The 10,225-nt window shown below is 36.8% G+C and overlaps 1 protein-coding gene across 1 annotated transcript in view; it reads right to left on the bottom strand.

Annotated features, from left to right (window-relative positions):
• Positions 1-6,245: 6,245 nt before the first annotated feature.
• Positions 6,246-10,225, bottom strand: part of LOC119415786 (galactose-3-O-sulfotransferase 3) — a 38,397-nt gene continuing 34,417 nt past the window's right edge. The window contains exons 2-3 of the mRNA XM_037682959.1: positions 9,486-9,588; positions 6,246-7,620 (exon numbers count right to left, since the gene is read on the bottom strand). Of these exons, the coding sequence (XP_037538887.1) occupies positions 6,315-7,620; positions 9,486-9,583 (1,404 nt within the window). The 5' untranslated portion in view covers positions 9,584-9,588 and the 3' untranslated portion in view covers positions 6,246-6,314. The remainder of the gene's footprint in view (positions 7,621-9,485; positions 9,589-10,225) is intronic.

Raw genomic sequence — 10,225 nt, forward strand, 5'->3', positions numbered from 1 at the left:
TGTCATGTTTTCTTCTGTGCATGTGGGCCACCTCAGAGCTGTAAACGGTTCACACTGGAGTCTGATGGAGGTCGCATTTTACTATAATGTGCGTCGCAAAAAAATCGGATCTGAACAAAAGATCTGAATTGAGATTTAAGACCTGCAGAGACACGAATAAGACATTTAGGATTAAATTATGACACATACGTTTGCACCTTATTAATGTTGCATGAATTCGGCAATGTTTTTGCAGTTATGTGCACCCACGAAGGTGTCTAAAGTGCCAGTTTTGTGAAAATCTGCACGCTTTCTTGCAATTTGGTGTTTCCAACTATAGCACCAACTGACCAGCTCAGTGAAAAGTAAGTATAAGATATTGATTACTGATGACAGCTCTACAGGATGCTCCTTAAAAAGATCTGAAATACTTCAATATTCCTCAGGTTGACAAAGGTTCTTGATGTTATCTTCATAATGGAGGAACAAGAAATGAAATGATGTTAGTGATAAAAGTTAATAGTTGAAACTTCATCTGGTTTTCAAAAAAAATGTTCAATACAAAAACAACTGGACTTTATTTGTAACAGAAGACGTTTCGCTCCTGATCCGAGGAGCTTTCTCAATTCAAAGAGCAGTGAAGGGTTCAGGTTTTTAACCTCAACCACTCTCTGCTCTTTGAATTGAGAAAGCTCCTCGGATCAGGAGCGAAATGTCTTCTTTTACAAATAAAGTCCAGTTGTTTTTGTATTGAACGTTTTTTTGAATTCATCATGTCCTGGATGACTGAGAATCTTCACCAGCATATTCATGTGGGTTTTTTTTTTCTTCCTTTTGCCAGATTTCCTCAAGATGATGTGTTAATGTTACAATTAATGTCCTTCTAATTAAAACACAGCTAAAATGAAGGCAGCAGAGATGTGAAAAAGAGGAGGTGAGCGTGGTTCGCCTCACAGAAGGTGTGGCCATGGCAACAGCAGCCCACAGAGACGATCTGGTGGAAGCGGACACCGAATCATGATGGGTTCAGTCACAGCCACATCAAACAGACTGCTTAGCATTTGAGTTTTTGTTTGTGCACTCAGGCATTCAGCCCGAGAAAAGAGTGATTCAATCTGAAATGCTTCAGGTCTTTAGGGAAATCAGAAAATGTTTTAAATCAGACTGTGTGTGTGTGTTGCTGTAATTTTCAGAATGATTCAAACCTGTGCCTTTCTGACTAAATCTGCATAAGAAAACACACAGAGTCAGAAACTTTCACTCATGAAGGAATTGAAATCATTCAAACTTTATTCACCACATTCATATTTTCAAAGCTTTGAGGCCCCTAGCTCCAATTGTCTCCATTTGTTCAGAGCGCCGTCATCCATCCCAGAGTTTTCAATCAATCACAAAACTAAAACATTTTAAATGAACAACAGAAAATCCTCACTTTTCAGATAAATGCTGAAAACAAGCAAAGGAAATAAAGAACGGTCAGGTTAAAGACAATGGAAGACAAAAAATATATATCTGTTTACAAACCAATTCATTTGACTTCATATTTCCCTTTGGGTTTTATTTACATTTATCTAGAAACACAAAGATATCTCGATGGGACTGGAAATTAACTTTGAAACAAAGAACTAGAAATAAAAAGCCGAAGCTGCCAAGATAGTTGAGCTTTTTCTAAAAGGCCTTAAATGAGACCATTTTAAAGATTACGTCACTAAAACATTCACACAACAAGCCGAGCATCAGAAGCTTCGTTTACAGTCAAAAGAGCACTTAGAGCATCTCACTGGCTGTGAGAAATGGATTACCGTATTTTTCAGACTATAAGGCGCACTTAAAATCTTTTAATTGTCTCAAAAATCTACAGTGCACCTTATGTATTCATTCTGATTGTGCTTACTGACCTCGAACCGATTTTATGTGGTCATTGTGAATGAGTTGAATAAAGTTCGACTTATCTGACTGTTTTGTTTCGCTTAATGCGCCTTATAGTCCGAAAAATACCGTAAGCATGAACACATTCCTTAAACTGAATCCCAAACAGATACAAGGGAAAAGAAGAATATGCAAATACCTGCTTTCACCATCTGTTTGTTCTTTCATTTAAATTACAGCTAAAGGATCAGAGAACTTCATTTACCAGCATCTAAAAAGCATATTTTTCAGCAGTAGAACCAAACACACACACACTGGCAGTACCTGAACTTGTTCTAGAAATAAAAATGTTCTATTTACATTTATGACACATTATAAAACGAAATCCGTAAAATTGACAAATAAGGCTTGTTTTTTGTTTTCAACTCGTTCGCAACATTTTTTTTTAAATATATATTTTTTTATTTTATTGCAAAATGTATATTTTGCAGTCAGTGAGTTACCATCATCACATTATTCATCATTTGAACAAATAAAATATTTTTTTGTCTTAAAAGACATAAATTAAAGTTTAATAGTTTTGTGCAAATATTGCCATGCTTTTAAATAAACATAACCAGGAATTTTAAAAAAGCCACAAACTTAATATTTAACACAACATATATAATTTAAGTCATAACGGTTCAGTTGTGTATTATTGAAATATTTGGATCCTAAAAAAAAACAAAACGCTTTAATAGTGTCATACACATACCATAAATTCAGTGTTGCAGTTTCACAGCGTTATATTTTAGTGTTCATTTACAGTAGATTTACATGTGGCTGAAAAAAATAAATAAAATTCAAGAGTTTCACAAGTATTCAAAATACGTTTTCACACATCAGCTGATTTTAACCTAATTAAAATACAGCAGAGGATCACCATTAGCCACCATGTGATTAAAAAAAAGGCTGGTAACATGTGCCTTGTTATGAACAACCCCCACAAAAAGTCTAATAAATTGATCTTTCTATGCATCTTCTGTGCATTGAAAAGTCTGCAGTGAACAAAAACACAGTCACAGTCACTAACCTTATTACTGTCATCACTGGTTTATGAAAAAGTACCAGATGTGTAGCCGTTCACAGCTTGAAATAGCACCCCCCCCCCCCCAAAAAAGAAAAAAAGAAAAATGCAGTATTCACCTAGATGTTCCTGAGTGTCACAGAATAAGAAACTGAACACATAATTTAGTGTTTTTGTTCTTTTCATGAAATGTATTAAAATAAATAGAAAAGAAAAAAAAGCCACATCCTGCTTTTATTATAAACCAGATCTATTCAAGTAAACTGCTCGGGGGGTGGGGGGGGGGGGGGCGCACAGTTACTGAAAGCCAAGAGCTCAGGGGCCGAGCATCCAGCACTTATTCTCATTAAGTTTGTTTTATGGTTTCAAATCTAGTTTTATTTAAAAATGAACCTATTGGAGGGCCGAACTGAGTTCATCCATGAGCCTGATTTGGCCCCGGGGCCGCCAGTTGAAAAGCCCTGTAGTAGACCATAGACACCCCCCCCCCCCCCCCCCCCCCCCCACACACACACACACACACACACACACATTGTATTCAATAAATAAAACAAATTGCTGTGCCTCGTGCTTTCAAAGATGAGGTTTCCCAGTTTTTTTCACAAAACGTTAATCTGAGTTTAGATTTTCGAAGCCTCTTCACAAATCTGTGGCTTTCCCTCCTGCCCCCCCACTTCAGCTTCTGTTTCCGCTGCTATAGTGTCCGTTTGTGTGTTTTTATTGCGATGTTCTGTACTTTAAAGGACTGTAACCACAAAATAATTGTGTGGTTACTGCAGTTTTCAGAAGTGGTCTCTGTGCATGACGTGAAACATGAACAGAATAAATATTTGATGCGGTTGCCGTATGTATTATTCCATCGGCACTGCCTGAATGGTGTGTAGTACATAAGATAAAAATAAAATTGCAACTTTTTAAAATGAGAAAACAAGGTTTAAGCACTCAGGTCCACCTTGAAATGCTAAAGACTTGGTAATAAATAATAAATACTGTGGCTTTGAGAATTTCCCACAGCTTGTTCTTGGTACCACGCTCACATGTAAACGTGAACTGTGCATGGGCTGGATACAAAATGTATGTTTTTAAAGTTTTAATAGGTCACAATTTCAAAATCACCTACATTTATTTATATATTTTTCTCTTGCTTTTAAAAGCTTTTCACTTTTTTGGATTGATGTGGTGTAGAGGAGCACTCCCCTCACCAACTATTGCTGCAGAAAAAAAATAAAATAAAAAATAAAGGAAATGTCAGATATTTGAGAATAGTTTTTTTTTCCTATAGCAAAAAACTTTGACATTCATGGCAGAGCTACCAGAAATGCAACACTCATCACTCTTTTTATGCTAAATTTGTTTTGAAACAAACATAAAATCTACAAAAATGTCCATGTCTAGAGGTAAAGCTGCCGGCTGCAGGCTGACACCAAGGCTAATAACGAGCTAATTTACTGAGATCAGCTGATCAGGCACACGTTACTTCACAAAAAGGAGAGTGACGAATAATTCATAATCTACATAACACCTCTTTTTACTTCAGTACCATAATGGTAATTTGATATTTTGGTTTAAATTCTCTAAAAATCCATAAATCCGTAAAAATGAAATATGTTTTAAAACAAACCTTGGTCTTTCCAGTTGCTGATTTTAAACAGAGATGCTGCTGGTCTTTTAAATCCTGCCTGAAAACACTTTTCTTTTACACTGGCTTTTAATTAAAGTTCAGTTAGAGCTCCACCCGAAGGTTCAAGTTGTGATATTTTCTTGCTCTGGATTGTTTTTAGCCAATTTTGCTATACTTATGGATTTGTTATGTCTGATTTTTTATTTTTTATTTCATTGTTACTTTTTCTTGTTTGTTCCTAACCTTCTTGTGAAGCACTTTGGTCAATGTTGTTGTTTGTAATTATGATATATAAATAAAATTGATATAGACATTAAAAATAACCATATATATTATAAATACCATTATAGCTTTTTATTGAATTGGTTTAGTTGTAACAGGAAGTACTTTAGAGGCAGCAGGAAAAGTAATATTATTTTGGTTTTTAAATTACTGTAAATAAATTGGATAAAATTTTGTATTTTTGTTTGCGGTGACATTACTGTCAGGATTTTATACTGGCTCATTTCTAAAGGAGACTATATCCTCCTGGGATCAAACCAACTAGTTTGCTTTAAAACCAGTAGCATTTTGTAGTGTGACTGTATTTTATTTAGTCATTTATTTAATAACTATTTAATTCCTGCACAGTTTTTAAAAAAATGAATGTGTGACCAGGCACATTTTCTAAACACCTACATGTTTGAGTTCACTTTTCTTATGATTAATTTTGTTCTCAGCAGGTGGATTAATAAATCCATGCTTTTTTTATAAGAAGCACTCAAATCTTACTGTAATAATAATCTTTGTAAAGAAGTAAACCACATATAGTGAAATCTGGTCTTTGACAGTGCAAGATGTGATCATCTCTAACACTGAGGCAAAACAGGGGAAACTAAAGCCAGATTTAGGTATTTCTGTACATGTACAGATGCCTCAGTAGAGTAAAAGAAATGATTATCCTGTAAATTAACGAAACCAGTGCTATGGGGACCAAGGGTGGTCAAAAACTAAGGAAGCACAGGCTTTTAGACTGAATGTGTGCTCAGTCTCTTTGTGAGTCATGACAGTAATGGGTGGCCAAACTGAACATCCAACAGTTTTCAGAGATAAGGTCTCTTTGTTTCTGCCTTTTTTATCTAGTCTTGCCTCTGTTGCTTTAGGTTTTAGACTTTGGAAAAGAAGAAGAAAAGTTGTTTTGTGCTGTTGTTTTTAGTGGTTGGAAAGCCCGATGTCTGGCTTTAACGGGCCTGACAGCTGATCCCCTTGTGTCATTATGTCTGTCAAGGACTAAGTGGTATACATTACCAAGAGACTGAGTTAAAGTGAGGCTAAGAAACAGAAAATAATAGTAAGTAATATGAGACTATACCCATCTGAAACAAACAAAGCACACATTGTGCATTACAGTAGACCCAATGTTACTAAATCTTCATTTCAGATTTCCTTCAGGTATCTACTTTAATTTAAACCCTATTCCCATCCACAGCAGTCAGAAAACAGAAAAAAAGTCATGTTCCGGTTCATTTCAAGTGTTGCTTGTTTTACTGCTTTTGGTCTTCCATCGTTGAAACTGTCTTACTGACCAGAAAGGGAGGAGAATATAGCATAAGCCAATATATGGTTAACTCATATAGCTTTGCTTCTTTTTTTTTCTAACAAAGGTAGTCTGAAGGAACAAGAAATATTTGAGAAATACTTTTCTCACATAAAATGGTTTCCTAAGCTCCCTACCAACCAATCATCTTTGTCTTAAGGGTAGACCATGCAGTCTTTTGGGCACTGCTATTATATTAAAATCTACAAGACACTGGTGTTTGAAGATTTAGGCCCTGACTTTGATGTTCCTGTACCTTGGTTTAGGGTAAATTTAGACTTTGTTGTTGAAGCAGAACCTTGAGCATTAGAAGGTGGTGGTTGGGTGCGATGAACCTGAGAATGACGAGGCGGGGTGGTGCGTATAGATTGTTGGGGTATATTTGACTTCTGTGGAGTTCGATTCTGAAAACTTTGACGGTGTCGCAGTAACTGGGAGTGAAGAAGCTTTTGTGTGTATGTGATCTCTGGCATAATGTACTTGAGGCAGAGCTCCTTTGCCTCATGGCTGATATTTAATGGCAGATCGTAACCAATTATGCCAACTTTCTCACTAGGCTGCCAAGGACGAAGATCCTTGTTTCTTATCTCAGAAGCTGAACGAGGAACTGGCATCTGCCCACCAAAACAGCTTTTAGTTAGCCTCTCTTGGGCCAGTCGAAGAAGATACACCTCCTTCGCCACACAGTCTAGACCTAGAGCTGATAGTTTGACCCATAATGAGGCATTAAAGTAGTCATAAAGGTATGCATCTATTGAATTCCAGGTACGAATCTTTGCAGGGAGACTTGGTGACAGACTTTTTTTGGAACTTTCTGTTCGCATGTTGAGCTTGACATATACAATATCATCCAAATCCCAAGAAAGGAGATGACTAAGAAGAACTAGAGATTCATCGAAATACTCAGAAATCATCACCAAGGAGAAAACTTTCTCCACTTCTGCCACAAAGGCCTGAGCATAAGTCACATCTGTTGCTGTCCGATCTTTGTTTCCACCCAAGTCAAAGGTCAAGGTGTTGCGTGCATACATAGAATCTGCCTCTTCTGGCCGGTAGTACCGTAAAGGGTCTGCTAAGAAGGCCTCCAGAGAGCCATTTGGGACCCTCCTGAAGCTCCCACTGTGGCGGCTGTAGTAAGTGAACAAAGATTCAAACATGGAAGCTGGCTCTCTCAAGATTGTGATGTATATTGTATCATTTGGCATCAGGCGTTGCAGTGCAGTCTTATTGAAGCGCATGTGGCTCGTGATCATGTTTGGTGGTAGCGTATGCGGATGAACAAAGTGAGAGGAAAATAATTGTGGGTAACAAAACTGGTGACCACAATTTGGTTTAGGCAATGCCATTGTCAAGTTGTTGCGCTCCGCAAATCGAAATAACATGTTTTGCATTGTGGTGCTGGCCGTTTTGTGGGTCTTGAGGAAGACAATGTTGGTGTGCTTAGGCTTCAGACCTGGGGTAATCTGAGAGCGAAGGGTAGAGCATCGAAGATGGAAGGCCTCCATGCTCCTTAAAAACAGAGACAGAGTAATTAGTTAGAAGCCATACAAGCTGTGAAAAATCAGTTTAGACAAATTATATATGACATAATTTCACAAAGAATAAAAATGTAATGGGACAAACCAATATGTAGAACAATAGGAAAACATGATTAAAAAGAATAGGATCTGGAAATGAATAAAGAAAAAAATCTTTCTTGTCCAAGCTCTTCTACACAGAGGAAACAAGAAAGTTATGAACCTTTAAAATATATGTAAATGTCTGCATGAATATGATGGAAAACACCCAAAAAGTTTAGAAGACCCAGGGGATGAAACGAACCCAGTAAAATAATGAAAAAAACAATATATACTTGGCTATGGTGTGTTGGCGAGTTGTCCAGTGTGATACCAAACTATCACCCAGTTACTATTGGAGAGCTTCAAGCTTCCATCCTTTAATTTACTGGGCTGCATCTGCTGGCAGCTAGGTGGCATACAATATTTTCAAGGGAGTCTACAAAATGTCTCAAAGCATTCACATGGTTTCTCAATTCATTTACATGAGTCATAGAAGAACAAAATATTGCTGCTTGAATTTTGAACAAGTTCAAAACAATTTGCACAACAAATATTTCTCAGAATAGTTAGTCATTGCAAGCATCCTGATCCAACCTCAGACTCTTGTGTATTTTTGCACGGGTGTCTTCAACTGTCTTAAAAGTAAGAGAACTGTATTTTGACACCAGCACAAAAGCTCTACTCTTAACACAAAAATGTCCAGGTATAATAACCATATTAATGATAAAGAAAATATTTCTTTGAAAAACTATGAATCTGCCTTTCTTCATTTTAAAAGTGTACATTACATTCTTGACTTTCCTCTTCTCCCTCTGTCTCCTGACATGTTTCCCTTCTCGTGATCTTTGACTAACAGTAGAACAATTTCCACCGGCACCCTGTTTGTCAACAGCACCGATAGCGGTCGTTGTTAGCCCGGGCTTTGACCAATCCGGCATGGTGTCGATTAGATAAACTTGTATGTTAGTTTTGACAAGTGTTTTACGTCGGATGCCCTTCGTGACACAACTCTCACCATTTACCCGAGCTTGGGACCAGTGCAAGAGATAAACTGGCTGGTGCACCCTAGTGGCTGTTTTTTATTTGGTGGAGAAAATGGCCAGCACGAATTTCACACCATATTTTCAATACCAGCACTAAATATATATATTTTAGATACCCCTAAAGACAGCCTTACTATCCCTACTTATTTATATATTTACAGGCTGCACAGAAGACTGTTGGAGTCAGCCTCCCCACCATCAAAAACATCTGCACCTCTAGATGCAGGAAGAGGGCCATCTGCATCATGAAGAACCCCACTCATCCAGCACACACTTTTTGACCCGCTCCCCTCAGGCAGGAGGTTGAGGAGCATTAAGTGCAGAACTACTGGACTGAGGAACAGCTTCTACCCTGAAGCTGTTAGACTCATGAATATCTACTCTGAAAAATAAAAAATCACATCATGCTGCTGATTTATTTCATGCTGCTGTTCGGCGTATTGTTTTTGTACTACTAGTGCTTAGCGTATTTTTAGTTAACATTGTTCTTAGTTCATATCTTTGATCTTATTATTGTTTTTCTTTTACATTTTATACTTTTGTTGTATGTATCTGGGACTCTGTGTACACAATTTCATTCCACCACATGTATGACAAATAAAAAAAAACTTTGACTTGTGAGTCCAAGTCAATCCCTTTCCTAAATAATTATCAGAGTTTGACTTTTCCAGTATGGTCAGTGTAATCAGACCTATTAGAAAATATGTGTTTTCAGAAAGTTGCCAGATGGATTATGAGTTTACGTATTCGTGACTGTATTTCATTCACTCACCAGTTGAAGTGGCCTCCATTGTGCAGTAGAAAACTGACGGTACAGATGACAAGGAGGACCAGAAATATCTTCTTTTGCGACATCTTTATCGACATCATTTGGACTGTGGAAAACAGAGAGGAAAGGACTCAAATGAGTGTGGAACCTAAAGGCCGAGCAGGAGAGCAGTGAAAATTTATGCAAGCACAGGTACTCGTGAGATGTGCTAAAAATGGGCAAAATAAAAATTATAAAGTACAAGAGTGACGTTTATAGATGAGAATAAATTCAACGTAAATCAACAAACAGGAGTTTGTGATGAGCTTTTATTTAGCAGCTGAACGCAGACAAATAAAATTCTTTTTTTCATTCAACCTTTATTTAGACAGGTAAATGCCATCAAAATAAAGGTTGAATGAAAAAATAATTTTACTTGTCTGCGTTCAGTTGTAAAGTAAAATTCTTTGTAACAAAAAATAAGGTGAATCGTGGCTTTAGTACCATTTGATGTTGAAACAGTCATATTTACTTTCATATCCTCTCATTGCTCAAACATGTGAAGATGATTCTGTGTGTCAGGTTGGTATTGGGTGTGGGGAGGTGAAAGACTTCACAGTAATAATAATAATAATAATAATAATGAATTTAATTTGTAACACACTTTTCATTAATAAAAATCTCAAAGTGCTACAGAGTGCAACTAAAATAAAAATAAAAATCAACTAAAGTCAGTGATAAAATCAACTAAAATCAATGGTAAA

The sequence above is a fragment of the Nematolebias whitei genome, chromosome 1 (genome assembly GCF_014905685.2).
Source record: "Nematolebias whitei isolate Nwh7 chromosome 1, NemWhi1, whole genome shotgun sequence".
Lineage (NCBI taxonomy): Eukaryota > Metazoa > Chordata > Actinopteri > Cyprinodontiformes > Rivulidae > Nematolebias > Nematolebias whitei.